At 42.5% G+C, this 27,526-nt stretch overlaps 2 protein-coding genes across 6 annotated transcripts; both read left to right on the forward strand.

Moving 5' to 3' along the window:
* Window positions 1–187: 187 nt before the first annotated feature.
* On the forward strand, window positions 188–12,549 carry arhgap4a (Rho GTPase activating protein 4a). Of its 5 annotated transcripts, XM_080469816.1 has the most exons (23): window positions 188–232; window positions 2,154–2,384; window positions 4,118–4,207; window positions 4,408–4,579; window positions 4,687–4,852; window positions 4,949–5,011; window positions 5,099–5,224; window positions 5,298–5,426; window positions 6,340–6,561; window positions 6,643–6,744; window positions 7,188–7,358; window positions 7,517–7,601; window positions 7,687–7,714; window positions 7,797–7,896; window positions 7,988–8,048; window positions 8,631–8,708; window positions 8,806–8,934; window positions 9,012–9,117; window positions 10,275–10,505; window positions 10,594–10,649; window positions 10,736–10,952; window positions 11,032–11,077; window positions 11,878–12,549. In XM_080469816.1, exons 3-23 carry the CDS (start codon window positions 4,141–4,143, stop codon window positions 11,995–11,997), a joined length of 2,475 nt encoding a protein of 824 aa, XP_080325942.1. In that variant the 5' UTR covers window positions 188–232; window positions 2,154–2,384; window positions 4,118–4,140; the 3' UTR covers window positions 11,998–12,549. The 5 variants fall into 5 exon arrangements, with proteins under 5 accessions (XP_080325942.1, XP_080325940.1, XP_080325938.1 ...); XM_080469814.1 differs by lacking the exons at window positions 188–232; window positions 2,154–2,384 and adding an exon at window positions 2,395–2,631; XM_080469812.1 differs by lacking the exons at window positions 188–232; window positions 2,154–2,384 and adding an exon at window positions 3,056–3,282.
* Window positions 12,550–14,435: 1,886 nt separating this feature from the next.
* Window positions 14,436–19,033, forward strand: ssr4 (signal sequence receptor, delta). The gene is made up of 6 exons (XM_080470195.1): window positions 14,436–14,591; window positions 14,809–14,927; window positions 15,024–15,098; window positions 16,698–16,787; window positions 16,902–16,967; window positions 18,424–19,033. Exons 1-6 carry the CDS (start codon window positions 14,543–14,545, stop codon window positions 18,526–18,528), a joined length of 504 nt encoding a protein of 167 aa, XP_080326321.1. The 5' UTR covers window positions 14,436–14,542; the 3' UTR covers window positions 18,529–19,033.
* The last annotated feature ends 8,493 nt before the right edge of the window (window positions 19,034–27,526 follow it).

Consider the following 27,526-nt stretch of genomic DNA (forward strand, 5'->3'; position numbering starts at 1 on the left):
ATAGAAGTAATTGCAAAATGGCAATTAAATTTGTGGCCGAATGTAAATTTTACCCATGAAATCTCCAATGTGGGTGAATAATTAAGTTTTGGCGACACCTACTGGTGGCGTTGATGCAATTGCACCACCTTGACCCTTGATCCAGGATCTTGTGCTAAAGTTAGCATTGTGGTGATTCACGCCTTATAAAACAACGCAGGAGTGTCTCACACACACCTTTAGTCAAGAACAGGTATGTCCCGAGTTAATGTTATTTACTCTTATTGCTGTTACAATTAATGAAGTTTCAGTAAATGGGTTACTTTTGGCGTATATGTAACTTTGCGTGTTTCATCACATGTACAGTATTGTCAGCATGGTGGTGGATTATCTGTCGTATCTAACTGTGCAGATTATAGTTCTATTTAATCCACATTAAAGTATTCGGATGAATTTAGTAAGACTGATTTACACACTTTTAAGCTCTCAGCGAATCAACGAACGTGTATCAGGTTGCAACCAGGACAAATTCAAATTCAATTATACTGTGTTCACTTATGTGTAATATGTTTTCCTCACATGTAAAAAGACGATATGTAAACTCAACACTATATATATATATATATATATATATATATATATAGTGTTGAGTTTATATATATATATATATATGCTTCCAGAAAAGCATCAGTATTCATTATTTATGACTTTACATGTCTTACATGAGGGATTAACATGAATTTATCGGATGTTTTTGATAATAATAATCTAACATTTCCAACATAATTCAAATAGACTGCCATGCGGCAACTGCAAATAAAAGCCTGTAGAGATTTGTCATGTCCACAGGCATGGCCATGTAGTTTTAAATACATTTATTCTGATATGATTTATTGACTTTTTATACTCATTGATATAATAAATGGTCCCAAATCCACTGCTGGCTATCTATCTATCTATCTATCTATCTATCCATTCCTCCCTGTATGATATAATGTGCACATATTTTGACTGTAGCAGGAAGCCCACGTGGACACGGTGACAAATTGAGGAGAAAAACTTTATAAGTCACTCCTCACCATCATGAAAGAAGCGTTTCACCGCCGCCTCAAAGTACTCATTTAGACCGACTCTGCATCGACTTTGCTGCTGGAGCCTGAAAATTATCCCCCACAGCACAACAGAGCAGAACAGATCCCTCCCGGCCTGTGTCAGGCTGCACTTCAATGTCTGTCTTCCGTGTGTGTGTGTGTGTGTGTGTGTGTGTGTGTGTGTGTGTGTGTGTGTGTGTGTGTGTGTGTGTGTGTGTGTGTGTGTGTGTGTGTGTGTGTGTGTGTGTGTGTGCATAAAACCTGTTGAATGACATTCAAAGTCACCTTAATGAAAGTGTCCGCTCCCTAAAATTAAATACTTGAGGAATCCTTGTTTACAGCTGAGTGTAAAGATGAAGTTGCCCTCACTTTATTTATTTATTTTTACCAATCTGCTAACTCCCAGACTGAAACATGTCTTCCAACTGCATTTAAAAAAACATTTTTTTTTTTTAGCCTGGCTTGCACAACAGCAGCGTGCAAGAGGAAGGAAGCAGCAGCGGCTGAGAAGTTCATGGCAGAAAAACAGAGCAAATTATGGACAGCGACCTCACAAAGGACGTCTCTTTGTCACAAAAAGTCGAGATTCACACCTCCGTGCCATTTCACACCTCCCAGCTCGACATGCGAGAGGACAACAGCACTGTTTCTGCTGTTCCTGACTAATCTTCCATGAGTTAGACGCTCATAGCTACCAGGAAATCTCATTCCCTCCATGGGAGTGCAGTGTGTGTTTTTCTATGCAGTCAGATGTTCGAAAAAAATATTTAACCCATTATAGGGCTCACGCTGAATTAATCCCAAAGGTATTTTTAGGGTTAATTTTTACAAAGTAAAATAATGTTGCATTTAAAAATAAGTCTTTTGGATAATGTGTTCATAAAATCTGTCATTATTTACAAAAAGTCCAAAAATCAAACAAGCACAAGTCATTTTCATGAGTTTCACCGTTTCCTTTTCACGTTTTCTCTGGTTATCAGTGACTTATCTTAAAAAGGAAGTTAGTGAATGTGCTCACCTTCCTGATAAAGTGTTTACTCATGAGATGTGATGTTTCTATTTGGCAATACTGACTCATGACAGCTTGTGGCGGCCTTGATGACTGCGCTGAGAATCCCTCCTGACAAGCTTCTGTTTTCAACTGAACCCCAGCGAGCAGCTGATTTCACTCAGGACCTCGCAAACAACCGGTGGAGGAGCAGCGACCAATCAGAAGCAGCGGCCGGTGTCGGATGGGACTGCAGACCTGCTGAGGAGGCAGGCACGGAAAAGGAGAGGGAAGACTTGACTTGAAGAAAAGAAAAAGAAAAAAAGGTTTTCACTCAAACACATGAGCACAATCACACACTGAGCATGCGGGAGGGATGAGAAGGGTGAAAGTGAGCGAGAGAGAAAGAGAGAGAGAGAGAGCGAGAAAGAGATGAGCTCCACTCCACCCACATCCATCCGTGTCCAATGTGAGGGGGAGGTGAAACAGTCGAGCGCTCACTGTGCTAATAACTGGCATTATTTAGTTGCTTGGAGTCTGGAGACGAGGCAAGTCAGGACTGCTCCTCCTCAGGTACGACTCTGACTCTCTCTCTCTCTCTCTCTCTCTCTCTCTCTCTGTCTGTCTGTCTCTCTGTCTCTCTTTGTTCTCTTTTAAACTTTTATTCATCTTCATTTCCTGGCTTCTCTCAGCGACACAAGACAGACCGACGTTTTAAATCCCCCAGAAAAACATGTTTTCTGAACTGAAAGTGTTGCCGTAAACAACCGGTGTGTGTGTGTGTGTGTGTGTGTGTGTGTGTGTGTGTGTGTGTGTGTGTGTGTGTGTGTGTGTGTGTGTGTGTGTGTGTGTGTGTGTGTGTGTGTGTGTGTGTGTGTGTGTGTGTGTGTGTGTGTGTGTGTGTGTGTGTGTGTGTGTGTGTGTGTGTGTGTGTCGTTACTGGCAGAGCCCCGGAGCCACTAACGTTTCACAGCATCTGTCAGAACTTGTAAAAGGCTAAAACGAGGCGAGCAGGACTCGGCAGAAAGAGCAGCTGAACCGTCGACGTTGTCCGAGGAGTGTCTTTCCTAAATAAAATATTGTGACGGCGGGAGGTGGTGATTCATGGCTGAACGCACCGTGAAAGAATGAAAAGGGCCACGGTGGAAAAGGGTGACACAGTGTGGAAAAATGAAAATGAGACTCTACTTTCTTCTGCTGAAACGCTGCGTTTGGTTTTAGCAGGTCAGTCATATGGGCTCGCTTCAGCCGAGGAGGAACGCTGATCAGTAGGGGGGGAAAAAAGGGAACTTGAAGGGTAAAGAGATGGGGTGTGTCAGTGGTGTATTAAGGGTTATGATGCAGCAGGAAAAGACCCCGCACTTCCTCTTTGTGAATTACAATAATTATTGTACAAAGACGTGATGTGTAAAAGCTCACTGTGCTGTCATGTCTCAGTGATTCCTCCTGTTTGTGTTTCATGCAAACAAGTGAAATTAATGAACTGTGGAGTTGCTTTTGGTCATGAACTGTCGAGGCCTCGTGTGTGTGTCTGTGTGTGTGTGTATAAAGCTTGGTCTTTTCCAAGTGGTGCAATATTATGAAGTACAAACCAGTTGGGGTCTGCAGGAGATATTCTATCCCTGGTGGAACCACCTGTAGTCCTCTGCACAAACAGAGTTGTGGTTCAAACCCTATTTTTAGGGCAGCTGCGACGTTACTAGAGCTATTTTTACCCGACGGGCAGTTCTGCAGCGTGACCGGTGCAGGAGGCAGCACACGCCAACTGGTTTTGTCTGCCGGTCGGGACGGCACAGCTGAGGGCGACCAGAGTGGAGGAGATGTGTTACAGTAAGACCAACATGCTCTCTTGACTCTTTGTGTGTCGGGGAGGAAGTCGGTGAGGTCTGTGGCAGCAGGTTTTTTTTTTTTGCAGCAGCAGTGAGGGTTTGCGGGGAGACGAGTTGGGGTGCAGCAGCAGGTCAGGTTAAGTTTGCAGACTTTAATGTGGAGGAAGTGTGAAGGATTTGCCTCCAGGAAAAAAAACCCTCAAGTGTTGGTTTGTTTTGCCTTTTTGCAGAATTCCACCCCGTCGGGGCAACAATGACTTCCCATGTTAAACTGCGAAAGGAGAAAGTCGGCATCGTGGACTATGACACACAAATCAAAGGTAAAGGGAAATACTTTTCTCTGACAAGTTCCTGACATGTTTCTTCATTTTTCTTGACTCATAAGTTTCATGGGTGGGGGAGAAACAAGCTTTGCACAGTTTGCCACCCTGCAGCCTCGAGCCTTTCAGAATGACTCATCTTTTCTCGTGCTGCGCGGTTTCCCCTCCGTTCTCACCCGACCTGTTGCCCTCCCCGTCAGAGGTGCGGTGCCAGCTCGTGGACCAACTGAAAGTGTTGGACGTGCAACTTGAGCAGAAGAGCCAACAGCTGCAGGACCTCTCCGACTACCTGCGGCGGCGAGGCGAGATAGAAAGCGAGTACTCCCGCTCTCTGGAGAAGCTGGCCGAGAAGTTCACCTCCAGGATCAAGAAGTAAAAACCGCCAACCCTGCAAAATGACGCGCTGAAATCTTATTTTCAAGCTCTGGCTTGACAGAGTCTTCGCCCCGCTGTTCTTCTGTCCTTGTAAATGTCCTCAGGAAGGAGCCCAGCAGTCATTCATCAGTAGCGCAGGTCTGGCTGGCTCTTCTCTCTCAGACTCGACAGGACAGTCGCGATCACAACGGCCTGAGCGAGAGCTGCAGCGGCGCCCTGATCCAGCCGCTCGCGCACTGTCTGGAGTACACCCAGCGCCTCGCCAAGAAGGTGCGCTCACACCACCGTCTGCCGCCGGCACAATGCTTTTCACTGCTACGCCGTACACTAGTTCGCTGCGTCGTCTCTAATTTCTTTCCTCTCCAGAGTAAAGACATCTGCACTCAGCTCCAGGACGGTTTACTCAAAGTGACCACAGAACTGCAGACTGTAAGTGACCGTTGACTCACGTCAGACACTTTGTTTCCCGAACAAACTGCAGACGAAAAGCCGTGTTGTGTGTCGTGTGTTGCGCAGGCGTGGCGGACGTACTACCAGTACCACTCCAACTTGGTGTCCGCCGAGGGGAAGCTGAGGGAGGCCGAGAGACAGGAGGAGAAGCAGAAGCAGAGCGCAAAGAAACTGGAGCGCTTGATAGAAAAGGTAAACTCTGATGGAGTAGTCATACTTGTCCACGTGCACTCACAGTGTGACTGTCGTTGATTCCCTGTTGTAGAGGCAAGGGAAAGTTAAAGAGATTCACCTGACGTGCAGCAAGGCCCGGAATGACTACCTGCTGAACCTGGCAGCAGTCAACTCCTCCATGAACAAGTACTACCTCCAAGACATCTCCACTCTGATTGACGTGAGTACACGCTTTCCACACCTCCTTTCCTTTTTACTGTAGTGTATTCATTGTGAAAAGAAAAAGCATGCGATACACTCCATAATGTTTCTGAATTCTTCAATGAAAAGGAGCAGAAATATTAACTTGGACACTCTGCCCCTTTGTCTCAATTAATCTTATTACAAATGAAAAACAAAGCGACTGTAGATTGCCACACCAGTATCAGTTATATTACAATATTTAAATAAATACTTTGATTCTCCCATGTCATTTCCTTGTATTTCAATAAAAAACTTTTTAAATTATTATTTTTTTTTTAATCTACCGTATTGTTTCAGAATGTTCTGCGTTCTTGTCTAGATTGTCCCGTAACTGGAGCACTTTTACCAAAATGCAGCGTTCCTTTGCTTTGACCCTGAATGAATTTATTTAGTATATTTTTGGAAGATTTCAGTTCCTTTTTAAATTACTGTTACTTTCTGATTTTGCAAATGTATTTTGAGCATTTATTGATTACAATTTCTTTATGAGCTTTAATACATTTAAAAATGAGTTTTCCACGCAGACTGACGGGCTGTTAGCGGCTCAGTTTTATTTATTTATTTTTTTAAATGTGAAGAACCCATCAATGAGCTTTTAAACGATTGTTACTGTGTGACTTCAGACCTACAGCTCCACAGACAATATCTTGTTTAGTTAAAGAGGTCACTTGCATCAGATATGCCTGATTCTTCCTGTAGGAGCCATTTCTCCTTATTGATGACAGGATATTTAGGTTCACTATTTGGACTCTTGTTGGCAGTAATGAGACACAGGTTGTGTGTATATATATATATATATATATATAGAGAGAGGTGACCGACTCCACCTGTGTAGTGATGCAATAACCAGACGCTGGGACATTAAATAATCACGGTTCCACTCCCGTCAGTGTGCGGATGTCGGGTACCACCTCTCTCTGAGCCGGGTGATGCAGGCCTACCTGTCCAAGCGGTGGCGGGCCCAGAAGAACCTGAGTTCGGGTCTGCAGCAGCTTCAGGAGACCGTGTCGGGACTGGATCAGAACCGGGACAGAGACTCCCTCCTCAAGGACCACTACAACACCTTCTCCATGCCGCTGCGCTTCCCCTACCAGCCTCACGATGGGGACCAGGTGAGTGTGTGTGTGAGACTTTCCAGGATGGCGCTCGGCGTACTCTGCGCCGGAGTTACAGACGTGTTTCTCTTCTCGTAGGTTTCCGAGGTCAGCACAGAGTCCGAGATGAGAGGCGAGCTGGACGCCAGATTCAAACAGATCCAAACCCGACTGATCTCCGTCACCCAGGAAACGGAGGAGGTCAAATACGTCACACAGCCTCGTTAACTTTTGATTTATTTTTCACACATTCCAGGCCATTTCTGCTTCACGGTCTAATTCTGTGTCTTTGGGCTTCAGTAAAGACGGGAAAGAGAAGTATTTCGAAAGTGATGAATAGGCAGCTGTGAGCTTCTGGTGAAAGGACAGGGACTTCCTCCACTTTTTAAAACGGCTACTTTCACTTTCCTTCCGTCTTTAGTTTGTTCATACGTGTATTTCTCTCTCTCTGGCGTTTCTGACAAAGTGGAGAGAACGCTGTCGAAACATGTCGGCGGTATGTTGTAAAAACTTGCCTGAAGAGGAGAAAGATGGACAATAATTTCTGTCATCATCTAGAGTGAAGACAAAGATGTTCCACATCAGGGTGTGTGTCTCAGTGACAGAATACACACAATGCCCTTGTTCTCCATTAATGCCCCCAGTCCGGCGTGGGCATGTCGGCAGCCCGGACCTCCCTGCTGGATGGAATCGGCGACGACGACCTGGAGCCTCTGGGAGCGTCTCAGGAGGACGGCGCCGAGAACAACACGGTCAAACCCAGCGCGGCCCGACGCAGAGCCAACCTGCAGGAAATCGAAATCCTTTACTTCAACGTGAGCCGAGTTGTTTTGTCTGAAAGTGACTCCACACCACGGGAGAGTGTGATCATTTACAGTTCTCTTGTGGAGGTTTCTGAACTCTGCTGACTCATGGTGACGAGAAAACGGCTAAAACTGATCCGATGTTTTTTTTTTTTTTTTCTTTTCTCCAGAAAGTCAGAGAGTATCTTGTCGGCAGTTCCTTGGTGTCTAAACTGCAAGCCAAACATGACTTGCTAAAAGTAGCTGTGGAAAAAGGTATCGGTTCTGCTTTTCACACTGAAACAAACTGCTGCACAGTCTGAAGGAAAAAAAAACTAAACTTTTATTTCTTCTTTCCTAGCCGAAACGTCAAATGAGCACCAGCCGAGGTAAATCGATGTTAATGACTTGTTCTTCTCTGTTGGTGCCTCTTCTATTGTGACTTCACACTCTCCTTCCTCTCCTCGTCAGACTCGCTGGAAAGTACGGACGAGTCAGGAGGAATCATTCCACTGGCAATTTGCTCCACAACCACAGACTTTTCAATGGTGACATGTTGTCCTTCATAAAGGTAACTGCCGTCACAGTAATCCAAAAGCTTTTAACCTTTTGTTTTAATGTGAATATTCATCATTTTGGGTTTTTGTTTTTTTTCCTCTCAGGCTTCAGGACAACAAATTCCAATAGTTGTGGAAAGTTGCGTTTGCTTCATTAATTTAAATGGTGAGTTTTCTTTAGTATTGAAGTACTGTGCATTTAAAAGACATACTTGTTTTATTAATCTAGATAATTAACATAGAACAGGGGTATGGCTGGATAAGCAAGTTGTTTCTCCCTATTACTCTTTTTCAGAGAACAAATATATATTATGATTTTCTTTATTAGGTAAGGCAGATCATCATTTCACATCCACAAGTTAAATAAAACTACCTTAGAGATGCTTTGCAGTTTAAACTTTAAAAAAATATATATTATTTTGAAGAGAAAAAAAATATTGAGGAAAATTTCCTTTGGTAATTTTTTGTTAAGAATATAATTTTTTTTGTCATGATTAGTACTAACATTATTGTTTTATGTCTTTTATTTGTAAAATGTTTGAAATAAAGACTTGTACCAGTAGATACACATGTTCCTTGGCAAAAAAATAATTAATAGTTTGACCATTAAAGGTGCTCAGTTTAAATTGAATAGACCACAATAGCAAAAATTGTTGAAACCAACATAAAAATATGTATTTGATGCCACTTGTATAATGTAGGGAAATGTAAAGTCCTCTGTGATTAATAAAGACTGTGTGACCATCAGGGCTTCACCATGAGGGGATATTTCGAGTGCCGGGGTCACAGACGGAGGTCAACGCCCTGAGGGATGCGTTTGAGCGAGGTAGATTTGTGTGTGCGTGACCTGCGTGTGCAGAGCAGCGCCGCTCGGCGTGGAGCGTTAATAATGTGGGGCAGTGTGCTGTGGGCTTCCCCTGCAGGAGAGGACCCGCTGGCTGAGCGCAGTTACGACCTGGACTCGGTGGCCGGGGTGCTGAAGATGTATTTCCGAGGTCTGGAGAATCCGCTCTTCCCCATCGACAGCACCAGCCAGCTCCTGGAGCACGCTCGTGAGTGCAGCGTATCCTCGGGACGTGTGCAATGAAACGCCTTTGATAATACCGTTTCCCCCATCGTCTTCTTACAGAAATAAATAACGAGGCAGAGCGAGCGGCTCAGCTGAAAACGGTCATCTGTTCCTACCCTGAACCCGTCATCGTCGTCATGAGATACCTCTTTGCATTCCTTCACCAGTGAGTTTTTTTTTCCAGAATGAGGAAGTATTAAATGACCTTTTGATGGAAGCGTTATTAGATCTGATAGTTTTTTTTTTTTATTGTTAGACTTTTAGTTCTGACTATATAAATTTAGTCATTTAAACCTTGGAGTGATTTCAGGAAATGCTTCATGTCGTGTTGAAGTTGGTAACTCGACTCCCACGGGCCTCATGTGACTTTGCAGCCGCTTCTGAAAATCACCAAGTTATTGGTTTCATGAGGAACGATGCTCATTTTAAACTGATTTGCACTTTGTGTCGGTAGAATTAATTTCGAGTTGGAAAGCAACAAATGCATGATTAAAATCAGTTTCGCACCTCACCAAAGTTCGACTTGACAAATTTTATAGATAATCTCTATCCCGCCTGTGATCGATGCCATCAAGCCCCGCCCACCCCCCAAATTTTCCTCAATCTCAGCATGTACTAACTGCTCTATTTGGGATTTCACCTCTCACCCTATCATTCCAAAAAATCAGGCAGATTTGTGGCTTCAGGCGCTTTATTGGCTCAACGTTTGGCTCTGTTGTAGAAATCACCGGACTTACTGAACTTTATCACGCTGAAGAAAATGAGGCGCATATTAAATGGTTCTCTGACAGAATTCAGTCTTCTTTGAACATGTTGAGAGCCTAGTGTTTACTGATTGTTTACGTTGTTCTATATCTATAGTTTTGTTTTGACTTTGTTTTGTACGGAAGAGGATTAGTGCCACTGTGGGGGGAAAAACTTGTGTTCTGGCTTTTTTTCTTAGAATTATGAGTTTAAAGTCAAAATTCTGACTTTGTTCTGAGAGAAATAAAGTATGTAAAACAAGTAAATAAAGGATTTTAAAAAAGAATATGAATTTTGAGAGAAAAAATCTGAATTTTAAGTGTTTGTTTTTTTTTCCACAGTGGCCCTAATCCTCTTCCTTAATTTTCTGTTTAACTTGTTTTTGCTTTTTAAATTTATTGTATCAATTTTGTGACTTTTAAAACTTAAGTTTAAAAAAAGAATTAGATTCTAATAAATTCTTGTATTGAATGTGCTCCCTCAAAATTTAAAAGTAACCTGTTCTTGGTGTGCTGCTGTTTGTTTTCCTCCCTCTTTCCCCTTCAGCCGTGTCCTGATTATTTCTCTCTCTGCCTCCAGTGTGTCTCAGTACAGCGACGAGAACATGATGCAGCCGTACAATCTGGCCGTGTGTTTCGGCCCCAGCCTGCTGAGGGGGGATCAAGACGACGACGCCGCCGTCACGCTGCAGCCGCAGATCAACGCTCTGGTGAAGAGCATCATCGTCCAGCACGAGAGCATCTTCCCCGGTCAGAGTGAAGTGGACGGGCCGGTGTATGAAAAATGCATGACGCTAGAACAGGACGACTGGTAAGAAACGGGAACATTATTTTAACTGAGACGCTTGTGATTGTAACGTTTAAAAAGCTTCTCACGTGAAGACGTTTGCTTTCCACAGTGAGGCAATTATCGAGGAAGGAGAGGTGGAAGCATGTCACCCCCACAGTAAAGACGGTGGGTCTTTATGCTTGTATTGGACGATCACGTCATTTAAAACTTTGATCACATTTCTATAAGAAAGTTTCCCATGTTTGCTGCAGATCTGGAGTCCGGCCCCTCGGCTACCCACAGCACTTCCACGTATGCAGCGTCCGCACTGAGTAAAAGACCGAGAGCCAACAGCAGCAGCTCCGTCGAGCACGGCAGGTTGTCAACAGGGGGCGCCATCGCTTCAGCTGGGAAAACGATGCTTCAGATTCCAGTTGGGCCTCAGCGCAGATCCAGGAGGATGCACTCCCCTGGATATGTGCGCAGAGAGTGAGTATCACTGAATCTCTAGGGGCGCTGCCTTCAGGACATTCATGTGCTAAATGTTTTCTTATCTTTTTTTTTTTAGAAGTCAGCCGCAGTCCACTGAAGATGTGGCTGTTCAAGTTGACAAGGTCAGTTCTTTTCAGAAGTTTCAAACACATTTTCAATCAGGGGCCACATTCAGCCCAATTTCCTCTTGAGTGGATCAGTAAAATAATGCCATAGTAACTTTTTTAATAAGAAGTTTTTCTTTTGAGTAGAGAATAAATGTATTTTCACAAAATGAAACCATTACTACTAAAAATCAAAACCATCTCAACAAAAGCCAATTTTAATGAAACCCTCAAATAACTTCTCCAGCTGTTGCATTATGGGTGTTTTTACGAACTCACCCTGACATGCTAGTTTGATATTTTCCATAACGACATCGACGATCTCTCAGCTCAGGTCTGTGTTTTGTCCACTACTCTTAAGAAAATTGTTTATAAATGTTTTATTGAACCTTTTACCATTTGCTTATTGAATTTATTATAAATGTAAACAAGTAAAATTCCTTTATGGTTTTGTGCTATATTTGAAAATGTTTCCCACAGTTGTCAGTTTTTAACTCAAATCATCTAACAAGCATTTAAAGAAGGAAAAAAAACAAACCTGTAGGTCCCAACACCGTTTATCAAAATCTTACTTAATGGGTTTTATGCTGTAACATATTCAATTAAAAAAAGACAACTCGTGTGCAGAGTGAGAGCCCATCTGGTTCAAGCTCTGATCCTCCGTAAACACAACACTGGTAAATTTTCCACCAATAACATAATCTAGTACCTCTGCTGGATTACAATGACTTCATGAGAATCTGGGTTCCTTATTGACCAAATGGAGGCGTCTCTGTTCAAAAGACTGTTTCACCGCCTCGGTTTATTTCATTTTCCAGGAAGTCTGCCGCCAGATGGATTCGGTCTTCAAGGAGCTTCTTCAGAAACAAACGCTGCAGGATCTGTCTGCCGAAGCCGTCCAGGGAAGAGGGAAGCGGGACGGACGCAGAGGGAAATGAGCGGGGCTCTTCAGAGCCGGAGATCCTCTGGACTGAGAGGACTGACATCAGCAGATGACGGGAGGAGAGAGAGAGAGAGATGATACTAATGAAAACTGAGGTTTCATGTCAAGAGGTTCTGACGGTAGCTTTCGGCACATCTATTTCTAGAGAACGGATCATGACCCATAACCGACATCCGTTCTGATTGCTTTAGGCCTATTTAAAGGCCCTTTTCATTCATTCTTTTCTACAGCAGATTCACGTTCTGACTGCAAACTGGCAGCGTGATGTAGAAACTGGATTACTTGAAATGCACTGAGTTTTGTACAGCTGAATGTCGATTATGCAACTTTATGTCAGTGTTGACTTTCACATGTTCAAAGTTTGACTTGTATTCTGTCATTTGTCAGTTCACAAGTCTGCAACCATACACTGGCCGTCAAGATGAGTCAATAAGGAAAACTGTGAATATTGTAGCTGTTCTGAATTTGTATATATGAAATATTTCTTATTTGACAGATGAATTGTCTGTATATGTTGATTTGTCAATAAATAGCCCATTCTAATGTTTCTGTACTGGAAAGGAAGGCATGTTTTTAACTTTATTATGAAGTGGAATACTTTCATAAATAAAAATCAGGATTGTTCAGTTGTTACTTGTTCAAAGAGCATTTCATGACTCCGCCAGGAGTTTCTGGGGTGTTAATTGGCCAGAGTAAATATTTTGTCCCTTTGGCTTTTTGTGGGTCTTCTGGGGTCTCGTATTAGTTGAAAGTGAATTTAAAATCTTGAGCAGATGGTGCAGGAGTGCTGATCTCCCCGAAGATGCCCCAGCCGGTTTCTAAGTGCACACTGAGCCAAATTCTGGAGTAAACTATTTTTGACTGCCTGACTTCACAATGTCATTGTTTTGATCTTGATGATTGGGTCAAAAGTAAAAGCTGTGCTTAATCAATTATACCTGCATTGCTGCCCATGCTGAGGCAATATGCTTTTGAAAAGCCCTGTGTTGGAGCAGCTGTGATGCTGTAGAGCCGGTTGATTTTCCAGCTCCATGTGGTGGTTTGAGTTCTCCATCTTTCTCTATTGGGTGTGCTGGGTGTGTCCTTGAGTGTGACCCAAAATTGCTCTCAATGAGGGTCAAGCATTTTGCACGGCAGCCATCACGCTTGATGTGTAGGAATATGAGTAAGGCGCTTCAAGATAGATCCTCTAGAAGTTAATTCCATCTACCATAAAACTCTTCGCCATCTATACTACTTTATCCTGTTCATGGACACTGGAGCCAAACCAGCTACCTGTGGGCAAGGGCAGAATATACCCTGGGCAGGTCTTCAGTCCATCACAGAGTAATCACACGTATGCTCATATTCACACCTGGGGGCAATTTAGAGCCACAGATTAACTTCACATGCATGTTTATGGGCTACGGGAGGAAACTCATCCTCATGCAAACTCCACACAGGAAGGACTGGCCGGTATTTGAACCCATAACATCCTCGCCTGTGAAACAATAGCACTGACCAGTGCAACACTAAATTGGAATAATGTTTTGCAATATATTAGTCCATGCAGAGTTCCAAAAGTGTTTTTTATGCTTATCATGAGCCTCTGTAATTATTCAGAATATTCTTTGTGATATGATGTGATAATAAGGAACAGTAACTACTGTAAGTTTAATTTTAGAGAGCATGTTATGTATTGCCCATGATATGCTAGCAGTGATTATTAAGCTGGTAGTGAGATGAGATATTCTATTCATATTTAGACATTTTGCAGTGGCAAATATATTGTTTTATCATTTTTGTATTTTTATCAAACGGCATAGCTATTTACACATACACATGGCACAGTAAAATTGTTTTACATTTTTGTTAGACAATAGACAAGTGTCACGAAATGCAAGAATCTCTCTCTCTCTCTCTCTCTCTCTCTCTCTCTCTCTCTCTCTCTCTCTCTATATATATATAATAGCTAAAACATAAAAAGGAAGAGGCTTGAAAAAACAAGTAGATACAAGATTAAGTGAAAAGATGCTAGGGTTTTAGAGCATTCTTTTTCACCCTACATTTCAAATATGAAAAATAGTGACATAGTTCCTTATAAAAAGCATATATATATTTTTGTGTATATAGAATTTTCCAGTAATTATAATTGTGTCAATGGCCAAATCCTGAATGGAAGTTTTAACATGCTCTTTTTTTGCGATTAGAACGATCCTCAGATTTGCTAAACAACCAGGTATGCAAGTCAACCAAAAAAAGAAGCATTGCTAAATGTACAGTCAAAAAATAGATGTTCAGTTGTTTCGACTGATCAAAGTGAGAGAAAACAACATTTCGTCCAGGTCAGGGACTCGAACCAGCGACCAGCGGCTCGTTTACGTTCAGATGACGTGTCGACGGAGACGCTTTTTCCCAGAGATGCACCGCGGCGCTCCGGTCCACGTCGTAGTGCGCAGGCGCAGTGGAGCCTACGGCGTTGCGCTGAGGTGGACTTCCTCTCCAGTCACTTCAAGCAGCGAACAACACTGAAGCCCTCCGACAACCTCTCAGACTCCAACATGATCCGGATAGCAGCTTTCCTCGCTCTGCTGGTGGTCGCCTGCTCGGGTAAGTCAACAAAGAGCCGCTGGAGGAGAATTAAATGAGTTAAAAAAATAAAAATAAAACCCGTAAAGCTAACCAGCTTTAGCTAGTAGCTCATTCAGTCGCTCGGTTCTTTCTGCCAGCGTGTGAATGTGACCGAGGAGGAAACTCACTGAAGGTTTACCTAAACTTCTCCAGATCATACGTTCAGTTTAAGTTAACTTCACGTCTGTGCTGACAGGAGAGAGCTGCACCGACCCCGTCATCACCCCGTCGGCCTACACCACGTCGGACGCCGTCATCTCGTCTGAGTCCGTGTTCATCGTGGAACTCAGTCTGGCCTGTGCCAACGGAGCCCAGGTGACTTTAACTCGGAGATCACACAAAGATCTGCTCGTGCTGCAGCCCAAACATCTGCTCGTGCCTATTCTGATTCTCACTGTGGTTTCTGTGCAGAGTGTGACTCTGTATGCGGATGTGAACGGAAGACAGTTCCCAGTGACCAGAGGCCAGGATGTTGGGAAGTATCAGGTATGGTTTCTTCATGATGAAGACTCGGGGTCTCACTCTGCCTGCTGCGGTTAGAACACCTCAACATAATGTCACTGTCAAAGGTTCAGAGTACAGCAGGTAACTAATGTCCCCACACTACCAGCAATGTAATATTGGATTTTAACATGGAAAAAACTTGACAATTTTAGATGGAATAGACTCAATAAGTTACCTGTATTGCATGCATCCTATACAGTCACGTGCATTTGCTTCAGGGTTTCCCTTTGACATTCTGAGCGCCGGTCTTGCAGAAGTTAAGGCCACACGTGGCCCCTGGGTGTTATCTTGCCCAGGTCTCATGTACAACCCAAATAAGTTGACTTCTCATTACTACATTTGTTGTTTTATACACATTCACAGTCCTCTTTTTAATCACATGAAGTTATGTCTTGATTTCAAAACTAATGTGTTGCATGAGAGTCCAGTAAAACACCAGAAATGAATAGTTCTCAGTGGGATTCCCACATAATATAATCATAGTGGAAACAGTGCTGATTATTAATATGATGGCACATTATAACTGCACTGTGGTCAACAGTAAGTACAGAAGATAAAGTGAAATATAAGCGGTTAGTTACATGGGATCACCAACAGGTACTGAGTGTTTGGTCAGTGGGTTTTTCTTTCAGTTTTAAAAAACTTGTCAAAGCTAAACCAGGGGTGTCGGGACACATTTTAGTCCAGTAATCCAGGTTCCACATTCAGCCCAATTTCATCTCGAGTGGACCGGACTGGTAAAATAGTGCCATTATAAGTTTTAAATTTAAACGTTAACGTTTTTCTTTGCTGTGGCGGAGAGTTTACGTCATGAAAATGTCCATATTTTCGCGAAACCAAACAATTTCGGGCATAAATGACTCCAATGTCATCATAAAGCCAATTTTAATGAAACCTTCTGATACAAAAGTGAAATGTCGGTCAATAAACTTCTCCTATCACTGTTGCATTATGCATGTTTTTACAATCTCACCATGACGTTATGACTTTGAGGCTTTCATGGCAGAATCACAGCTATACCAGCTCGGGTCTCTGTTGTCTGCTACGCTTAAGAAATTTGTTCAAGAAATATTATGTTTGTATTTTCGTGTGTATGTACATACGATTTATCTATTTTTATTCATATATTTATTTAAAAAAATTGTAATTCAAGTTGTGCACATAAAATACAGAGTGTATTTAAAAAATCTTTTACAATTTCCTCTGAGTTTTGGCTTAAACCATTTACAGGCAGGAAAATTGACTTTTTTAATAACTAACAAAAAAAATGTGTAACTGTGATCATTGATCCCGGTCCAATTCATCAATCTTTTCCTTTCTTTTTTCTTCCAAACACAAATTCTTCCTGTGTCAATAAAAGGATTTTGTCCATGTCTTTTACTGATTATTGACAGAATGATATGTAGCATTTAGAAAACCAGACAATTTATCCATCCAATGTCCAATCGGGACATTTTCTGGTAAAGAAATGATTCAGTCGAAAAATGAATGGTGTCCTCAACTAGCAGGAGATCATCTTCACCGACTGGGTTGAAAGAAAAAGAAAGCAGCCATTGTTCAACAGATGTTTTCCTCCGTCAGGTTTCGTGGAGTCTTCCTCACAAGCAAGCCAGCTCTGGGACGTATCAGGTGAAGTTCTTCGACGAGGAGTCCTACAGCGCCCTGCGCAAGGTCGGTGTTCGACGGGGAAATGGTTCATCTCGTGCGGTCGTATTTAAACCTGCTGCGATTTCAAGTAAAGGCGTTTTAAACCAACCTTGTGAGTGTGCGTGCTGCTCGTTTCAGGCCCAGAGGAACAACGAGGACGTCAACGCGATCCAGCCTCTCTTCTCCGTCAACATTGACCACAGGGTGAGTCTCTAACCACAGAAAACAAACTGAACGCATTGGAATCGTAGCTGCTAATCATTACTTTGAAGAATTCCCTGATGAATCAGGTGTGTACGTGAGACGCTGTTTACAGTGATAAACCCTCCTCCAGCTTCACTTTGTCCCCAAACAGCTGAGGTCTATTTTATTTTTATTTTAGAACATGCAGCAGTTTTCAGGGGAAATCCTTTAAAAATCCAGTTTACTTCCTCCTGAGTAGCTAAAGAGACATTTCATGAGTAGATATCAGGATCTTTACCTCCCGGGGTTTCCAGAAACACAATTCCAAAACATTGGAAGGTAGTAACAGTCGACTATGAATTATTCCTTCACGTCACAAGTTGACCAAACCAAACATCAAATATCTGAGTCTGGAAGATCAGATTTTATTTGGTGCGATCCACTTGGAGGAGTTATTTATATGTTCTGACCTTGTTATCTGTCAGAGGTGAATCTGTCAGCTGCTCTGCTGATAGTAAACAAACAAACAAACAACGTCTGCAGCTGGTTGGATTTGTTTTATAGGATGAATCACTTCATTTATTTAAAAAAAAAACCTCTTATTCTGTCTATTTGGTATGTTGTTTGGGGACACTGCTGCTAATGTGTGTTTTGGTATAAAGTCATACTAATCTCTAAAATAGTGAACAGTGTTTTACTTTATGTATTTATAACAAACAAATAGGAAATAAAAAAAAAAAAAAGACATTTAGCTCAATAAAACAAAAACAAAGAAACAACACAATCCACTTGATCTACATTTGCATGATCGGAAAGGAGTAAGAAGAAGTAAACAAGTGTTTTCTCTTACCCCTCAAACACTCCTAAATCCCCGTCAAGCACTCAGGAATGAAAGTTCCTTAAAATGTAATTTACCACCAACGGTTGCACAGATGCTTCTAATAAACTCTTGGTACATTTTGATGCAATATTCTGCACCGAACAAGCAAACCCTCCCAAAGATGAACTATTGTACTTCTCAAGAACCAGTCCTTTATGAAATAGAATTCAGTTTTAATAAAAATATATATTTGTTTTATCTCCAGTCCTAATTCATTCAACTCATTCCACAGCTTTACTCCACACAGAAGCTTTTCAGGGTAGTGCACACTTTATGAATCATGAAATTTAACTTTCCTCTAAAGTCATGACTACTCACCGTTTCATAGAACATTGTTCCTGAGTATTCCCCGATAAGAAGTTATTCTTTACTTTGTACAATAGTTGAATATCGTTGAACTCCACCAAATCAATGAATTTTAAAGTTTCACTGTGAAATCATTTGATTGCTTCCATTATTTCACCAAAAAACAAAACAAAATGCTACCTTGCAGTGAATCGTGTCATTTATAAAACTCCCCAGTTGATCTGGTTTAAACAATACCTCAACCCCCCCCCCCCCCCCCCCCCCCCCCCCCCCCCCCCCCCCCCCCCGCAGGGTGCGTGGAACGGTCCGTGGGTATCGACGGAGGTGGTGGCCGCTCTAGCCGGCATCCTGGTCTACTACTTGGCTTTCACTGCCAAAAGCACCATCCAAGCATAAAGAGCTCCACAATCACTTCCTAACCACTGGATCGTAGAAGGACTGACGTGGTGGAGCCCCGGCCAGCGATCCGTTAATCAGTGCCGTGACGCGAGGACTCGACTCTCTCGCTCCTGCTGCACTGGGCCAAGGACGAAAAAGCAGCAGTCTTTGTATTGTTTTTTTTTATTCAGACTGTGTCTGTGTGCGATCAGTCTTAATTTACAGTTTTGTGTGTGTGGATGAACGGGATTTTGTAATTTTATTATTTTTTTCTTTCCTTCCTTTCTTTGGAGAAACATCCAGACCGATAAAATTAACGGTGAACATACAGTTTTGATGTTGAACAAACGACACAGCTGCCAGTGTGGACGTTCGGACTCGTGCAGATCCTCTGAACACCATTAAGCAGGAGGTCAAGCCTTTCCAACGTGTAGAAACCACCAATGTTGTGACTGCTCGGAGCGATCGGAGCACACCCAACGGACATGTCACTTCCAGGAAAATGAATAAATGGCTCATTTTCCCTCCGGTGTACCGTGATGTTCTTGAGATAGTCCAGCGACAGCTTGCTCTTCTGTTAATTACTTTTACTTGGAAGACCAATGGGAAAATGCATGATCTCTTATCCCGTAGGAGTAAGTCACATCCGTTTCAGACGGTCAGTTTCCAGTCCATCGATCTGTCTCCAGAGGTCCTTGTGCACAAAACCTTGCAGATATTCTTTAGGAGTTTACAGTCTCCGTCCTTGGGATCCGATTCAATGAAAGGTCATCTACTGTCCAAGAGTCTTAAGTACGACAGATAAGATAAGATCGCTCGTAGTTAAAAGTATTGAAAAGTAATTCAGCTCTTTGTGTAAACAAGCCCAGATAAGACGCTGTGGTTGAAGTCTCGCTGGACAAGCTGGTTGTTCTCATCAGCAGATGCAGAGCGGAGCTGTCCCTGCAGAATTTCCCCGATAATGGAGAGCAGACACGTGTTGGAACTCAGCAGCTTGTCAGTTTTCCCTCCGTTTCTTTTTAATTCTGTGACACTTTCCTATCTCCAGTCTCTGCAGTACCACATCTAACCACACTGTGGCAGCTCTGTGCTGCTCTTCTTGAGGTCTCTTACAGAAAGTGTGAAACCGCCTCATAAACAAAACAGACGTGTAATTTTCACTTGTTCACTGTGAATTATGTTCCTAATGTAACGTCTCTAAAGCTGTTTAAGCGCCGCTTCACGTCTCCGCTTGTGCAGATTTATGGGCGTCCGCAGCAAACTGCTGCTGAAGTTCTCCAGTTTGTTAAGAGAGATTTAAACTTAGCGTGTCTATTTCTGTCTGTGTCCCACATCAGTGTTTGCACTGCCGCCTCATAGACCGCCGATTTAACTTCTGAGACGGCAGCACCACTGCAGCCTGTCGCTCAGTCCCACGAGGTTAACGGGAGTAACACAATCCGCACACGTAAATACTGTACAGAACACGGCAAGTTTCTCAGATTGCTGAGTTTTCTTTGGATTTGACCTCCCGCTCACTCACGTGGTGAAAGCACATCTCGACTTTTTGTCTTCTGGCACATCACAGTGGTGTTGATTTAAAGAGGCCACGTGAATACACCCTGACAGACGCCTATCGGATTTAATTCAGTGAAGTTGCTAAGTAGCTGCTTAACGTAACAGTATAGTACCTTCATAAAGCTGGACTATGAGCGAGATTCATTCACGACACTTTATATGGGGCTTGAACTTCCTGCAGCGTCCCCCTTCAGGGTAACAGCCTTAACCTACACAATCACTACAAAACCATTCTCCGTGGATTCTAGAAGTAGTTATTCGACACCTGGGGAACATAAAACAATCTGTAGTTGGACGGGTCTGAAACCTCAACCTGCACCCGGAGTGTCGTTTTCATCACCAGTCTGAAAGCTAAAGAATGTCCATTTCGCTCACATTCCCATCTGAGCAATGTTTGGAAAAAAATCAACCCATTTATTAGAAGTGCAGTTTTTTTATCCGTACCACTAAACTCCATTCTGAATGCTGACTTAACAAATAAAAACCCCAGAACATCCACTCTTTGAATGTGGCTTGAACCTCTGATCCATCATACTATCACCAGCTCTGCACAGCAGCGCTGGAAAATGAGTTTTGTTTCAGGCGTCTTTTGTATCTGCTTCAAACCGTGGTTAGAAACCGCAGAAAGTACAATCATATTCAGATACAGTCATGATTCCTGACCTCCTGCCAGTGTACAGAATCTCACACAATTATCACTTTTGGTTAAGTAATATCTGGCCACATGATTAATCAGGAAACATATATGTAAATTTACTATTTGAGAACAATGTTCTGGCGGCCCGCTGAAATCATATCGTGACTCTGGTAGGGGTTGGGACCCTGAGGTTGAGGATCGCTGGTTTTGAAGTGTTTATAAAGTACATGGGCAAAACGGAATACGATAAAAATCTATATTTGTCTTTGCACAATGAAATTGTGTGCACGAGTGCAGAAAAAATGAAAAACCTAGAAATAACATCGTTCACAAACACAAAACAAACATCCTGCTACTATTGCACATTTCCCCCGCAGCATTCAGCGCAGTGATGGGATATAAATACTGCTGTGGTGTATTTTCCCTGGCCGGGTCAGTCATGGATCTGCTGCCAGCTCAAACAGAGGATGACCAGGGTGGGATAGGTCCTTCCAGATGCTCCTGGATTCTTTTTTGAGGCAGCGGGCACCGTTGCAGTTCCCCTACGAGCCTGATGGTGGTGCTGCTCGGCTGAGCGGGTCTGCAGTCATTTGTATACAGGGTGAAGAGCAAGGGGGCCCAGCACGCAGCCCTGTGGGACACCGAAGCCAAGCGCTCACATTGAATCACCGAAGGTGAGGTTTTCATTACCAAACTGACTCCTCGCTTCAGTAATGAGCAGTCTTCACGACCTCTTCCTAATGCTGTTCCACATATTTCTACTCTACCTCGACAGTTATTCATATTTTTACTATGTGCGTTGCGGCTATTTAAAGCAGACACATCAGTCTTTTGTGTACGTGGCTTTTATGTTTCCAGGGAACAGGAGACAAAGCTGAAGAAACAACCTCATAACGAGTTATTGAATTTATTTTATAGTACCAAAATTCTGTTTTTTTTATTTCCCTCACACACCATGCATCTCTATCGACCAGCCAGTCGAACTCATATGACAGTTAAAAAATTTTTAAAAATGACTTCAGCTTGTTTTCCATCAAAGAGGTGTCTGACCAAACCTCATGATGCCTCGATTCAGAGATTCCAGGAAGTTCAAATCTGTCAATCTCTTTCCAACTCTACAGACCTATTAGAGTGTGGGAAGCAGGGCACGGCTGGATGGGGGGATATAAATGGAATGAACAAACAAACATTTAAGACATCCACACGAGCTTCTTCCTTCTCCTCCTTGTGTGATAAAGTGCAACGTGCCTCGTTCCAGCGCACACACGTCAACGACCACAGCTGAATGAAATATTTAGGGATGGAGCTGTTATCTTTTCAGATTGAATGCGCTCACAGGAAGCCACAATTTATTCTGTCATTGAAGGATTGTTTGTCCAAAGGGTTTTTTTGTTTTTTTTTCCAGTTTCAGACACTAGTTTCCAACCTATGTCAACAAAGACGACGTGGCGTTTAAATCTTGATTCACTAAAGCGTTGCTTGTGGAAGTGATCTTTCTATCTTTGTGGGGTCCAAAGCAGAAGACATAAAGGGGTGTGAGGTATACGGTCTCACACATGTGAGTTCACAGTTAGGTTAACTCGGGCTTAGACAGCTGTAATTTTAAAGTTTGTGTGGGAGATGAGGACTGCACTATGTCAACACACACACACACACACGCACACACACACACACACACACACACACACACACACACACACACACACACACACACACAAAGTGTGTATTTCTTTCTTTTTGAGGCCTTTAAACAGGAGTGAGAGTGAAAATATTAATTTTCTGGCTAAGGTAACAGATTTACTGTGATCCTGAAGAAAATAAACAGATTTGCGTTTTTGGCGTGTTTGTCTTCTGATAGAATCCGAATGGGGGAAACGGGAGTTATTTAAATTAGGATTTTGCGTGTGACGCCGCTTTCGTCCACCATGGAAAGATTAAATGGAGCGCTGAGTGTCCACAAGCACAAATAACATGGAGGTGGAGGTGTTGGTGTAAGAAGCTACCAAACGTACCGGAGAGAGGGGGGTTATCACAGAGTCAACGTGTAAAAAAAAACAAGTGTCAGAAAGCAGAAACATACGATCAAAAACCGTGATAAGACTGTAAAGAAAACTAAAGAGGAATTTAGCCAAGAAAGTAATTCGAAGCACAACACGGCCAAAGAACGAGTTGTTTATTTCTCCTTTTCAAACATGTGATATACAGACGCAGACATAAACAATGCTTTCATTAAGTATCCAGATGGTTTTTACTGTTTGTTATAGAGCATCGCCGTCATAAGACAGTTTGTCTGCGTCGGCCTTGGCTGGTTTTAACAGGTTGGGGTGAACTATTGAGCATTTTGCTTTATTATCATTGTATATTATGAAATGTACAGCTGAGTGGACTCTATAGACCAGAGGTCTGAATTATATTCACTTTTTAAATCGTTCATGTACAGTGAAATTCCTATTTGCATTGAACCCAAAGTGACATTTATGATAATAAATCATAAAGATTTGATCATAATGACTATGTATGTACACAACCAGGTGGCGTTATATATGTATATCTACATACAGAATACAGGAACAATAAGTAGAATATATGAAACAACTATAAAAGGTCACATTTATTTAACAAGTCAATAATAATTGCATGACGGATGGAAATGGTTTTTTTTCACTGTTAATGAGGAAGCGGAAGCTGAAGCTTCCCCATGTGAGCTTAAAGTGTCACTAAATGATTTTGATGATAAAAATGGAGAAATGACAATGTTGCGCCATGTTTCATCAAGTCCATGTATGTGATCTCGAGTGTTCCCTCGGTTCTTGATTTGAAGTCACATGAGGGAACATTAGGAGTTTGTTTCCAAACGTTATAAACAACTCAACACTTTTCATTAATCCCAATTTAGTTTTTCTTGAGAAATCCAGTTATTTTCTGAGTCAATTTATTTACGGTGTTACCATTCATCTCCAAAATTAAAATTGGCAGTTAAAATACGACTTTCCCATAAAACTCCCTATTATATAGGAATATAAATTGTTAGCGGTGCCGACCCTCGTAGCATTTCTGTCAATCTGTAGGGATTTTTTTTTAATCCACCCAACTTGCGTCTCTTATTTAACAATCAGCAAAGTCTCACATTTCCATTAAAATTCAGCCACGAGTCAGGCCTTTTTTTTTTTTATTCAGTTATTGATAAATCATTCATGTTTCACGCTATGATGTCACATGCTCATTGTTCCACTTCTAAAAACTTTTCCTGTCCAAAATCAAACAGTTGTTCATTGGAAATCTGACATTTTCACGGTGGTTTATTCTCCACCAAGAGGCAGAATGTTTTGTTTTTTTAATTTACCAGCTTCTGAGCAACATTTTCGTCCATGAGAAGCATTTTTCCACCAACATAAAATCGGCCACATGATTTTGATGCGCCAGCGCTTCCGGACTTTAAACACAAACATGCTTTTATTGAAAATATTTCTATTACCAATAACAGTTTTGGTTTTACTTCTGGTCGAATAAGGAATGTGGAACCACGAACTTCCTGCTGCTGACTTCAGGAGGCGTGTTCACAATTTACCGATGAGAAGATAATATAAACGATCACATGTACAGGTAGTTAGAGCATGTCCCACTGCTGCAGTGGGAATAGTTTGTACCGGGCTCTTATTGTGAAAAATTAAAACTGTTTCCCACATGTGGACGGTTTGGCGACTGTAAATGATGTAAAATTCATGCGAATGTTAATTGTTCTAAACAATTTTAACAAAAAATCTAATTATGAAAAAAGAATAAATGTTGATATGACGACAGTTCAGAAAACCAAAAGTATTTCAATCACGTGAAGAATTGTTAGTCCTAATGTATCTGATGATAGACGACGAGGAATGTGGACAGTTTATAGCAGAGGTGTGAAGCCTACTTTAGCAAAGGAGCCACGTACGGCCCAACTTCTACAGTTGTTCTTTGTTGTGGAGCAGAGTATATGTGATGAAAACCAAACAATTTCTACAAAAAATAACAACAATCTTAACATAAATCCAATTTTAATGGAACCTTCTGGTGCAATATACAGTGAAATGTCCAAGAAACGTCTCATATAACTGTTGCATTATGCTTCTTTTTCTTTTTCTTTCTTTTTTTCAACAAACTTTGAGGCTAGTTTGATAGCAATGAGGTAGCTATCTTTCATGGCGGCATCACCACTATCCCAGGTTAGGTCTAAAGAGATGTTTTACAAAAAAACAAGGTAATTATGTTTTGGCCCCCGGGGTTTAGGTTTAACACCTCAGGTTTATGGGATCTGACAGTTAAACTTGACTGAACAACAACCCCCTCTGCCTCGCTGTATTTTTTACATTCTGGTGCACACACCAGATATTCCATATTCATGAACGCAAACACATTAATTAGATGAGATCCTCCCTGTTAATAGATCAACTTTCCCCTTTTTGAGCACAAGGTCAAGTTTGTTTTTTGTTTCTCGAACGTGTGGGCGGGAACCAGTCTCGAGGGAACCAGAGAACAGCAACGCGTCAACATCAACAAGCTCCTCAATTTCTGAGGAGAAATAATGATCGAAAGAAAGAAATATGTGGATGGAAAAGCTCTTACTCGTTTTATTAAATCACAGATTTTAATACCTGAATTTGTTGAGGACGAATTGAAATGATAAAATGAGTGTAAAAACAGTTGGAGTCAGAATTTAAAATTTAAAAAAACAAAAACCAAATTGAAAAGCCTGTATCTCACGCACAAGAAGACTTTTTAGAAAGACATTTTAGAAAATCAAGTGTTTAAACCCTTTAAGGGGGGGGGGGGGGGGGGCTCATCCTCCCTGAACCCCTGACATAGTCGATCAGGTCATTGGTTATAAAGGGTGAGGAAAAGAAAAATCCATTGTGTCAATGTGTCGGCCCAATAATCTGTGCGTGTATGTTTGTGTGTGCTGTCAGGCAGAGAAAAGCCACTCTGACAGAGGTGTGTGTGTGTGTGTGTGTGTGTGTGTGTGTGTGTGTGTGTGTGTGTGTGTGTGTGTGTGTGTGTGTGTGTGTGTGTGTGTGTGTGTGTGTGTGTGTGTGTGTGTGTGTGCGTGTGCGTGTGCGTGTGCGTGTGCGTGTGCGTGTGCGTGTGTGTGTGAACCACCGGCTCCGGGCGCAGACACCAATAGGCTTAGTGAGATTCAGCAATGTGGAAACTGGCGTCGCACGAATGATTCTCACATGGAGTCACACTTTTCCATCGGTGCCATGAGGCATTGCGATTCCTGCCGGCTGGTCACACTTTCTGCGAGTCAACAAACTGTGCGCGTTGATCCATCAATCAGAGAAGTGACTATATCGTCTCACACCGACTTCCCCTTATTTCACTATAATAACAGTTATTGTTCTGGGTTTCATGGAAGTGTACGTACAGTGATGCCCGCTGCACGTTTCGCTCCAAATGTAAGAGTTTGTTGCCGGCTCCTTGTCGTTGTGTCTTTCTGCTCATTATCTCCTGCTTCCTGCTCTGTTTAGGGTATCATCTAATCCGCTTCGCCTGCCAACCATATATGGGAAACCTGCCAATTTGCTGTCTGTCGCTCTCTTCTTCGGTTTTTACGAGTTTTCCCCATTTTCCACGGTTAATTTCAGCATGTCCTTCATAATTTACATGAGAAGGTCAGCTGCCAGGGTGAAGCTTTTTTGACATGTATGTGCATTCTAGTGGCTGGCCCCGGGCCATGAAAAACTCTGTTAAACAGGAACAGACACATCACAACAAACCACTTCTTGGTGCATAAATCTTGTTGAACGAGCTCCCATAAAAAGAACTATTTATTTTTATCATTTTTTTATCAGACGCTGTCCACCTGCCTGTTTCTACTATGAAGAAATGATGTGCTGGTTTGTTGAGGTGTAAACACACGCACGCTTTCGGTAATGAAAACAAGGTGGCTGAAAGTGATAAAAGCTCACCTTGATCCCCCTGGCTCTCCAACAAATCACCTCTCATGAGTCCATAAATACTTTGGTAAAGTGTGGCATGAGCTTTTCTGCAGAACCGTAATAAAACAAACACGTTGCTTTGTTTAGCAAAAAGAGGTTGTAAAGAGTTGTGGGGTATCGTGAAGAGTGAACTGAAGGGCAGGATTTCATTGTTTTTCTTTCGCTCCGTCTCATTATAAAGTCTGATGCTCCAGTGCTTCCTGCTAACGGGCCACGGGGCCGACTGTGGAAGTCAGTACGGGCCAGATTCACCTCTCAGTGTCTTGGAATGAGCTTAGGAGCAACCTCTGCGGTCTCGGATTAAGCGGCAGAGACACATTGCTCAGTGTAGTAAAGCTTTTGGCTCCACATGTGATTTATACCAACTCAGACCAGAGGAGTGGGAGTGGTGGTGGTGGGGGTGGGGGTGGGGGTGGGGGTGGGGGTGGGGGTGGGGGTGGGGGGGGGGCTGTCACTCTTCAGTCGCTGGGTGGCCCTTAAATTGATTTGAATGGAGAAGTTGCCCTATTTTAATGCCCTTCACCAAGTGGTCGTTTATTTCCTTCATACGCCGTCGCCGGGGCGGGCCTGGCAGGAGAAGGCGCCCCGTCCATAATGAAGCACTGACCTTGAGTTTAGACATCACCCGCGCTTCAGTATGGAAACCACGAGCATTAGAACATTCAGCCTAAACACACCCACATTCTCACACAGGCTGCGAGATTAGAAAAAAAAGCCCATTTCTACCCCCCCCGGTCCATTCATCATACGCTCTGACAGCTGAGGGATGATGGTGGTCGGAGCGCTAATAGCAACTATCAGGTCCTCTGTCCTGAAGGGAAAGAAGACAGAGGCCAAGGGAAAATCT

The sequence above is a fragment of the Lipophrys pholis genome (assembly GCF_963383615.2).
Source record: "Lipophrys pholis genome assembly, chromosome: 8".
NCBI lineage: Eukaryota > Metazoa > Chordata > Actinopteri > Blenniiformes > Blenniidae > Lipophrys > Lipophrys pholis.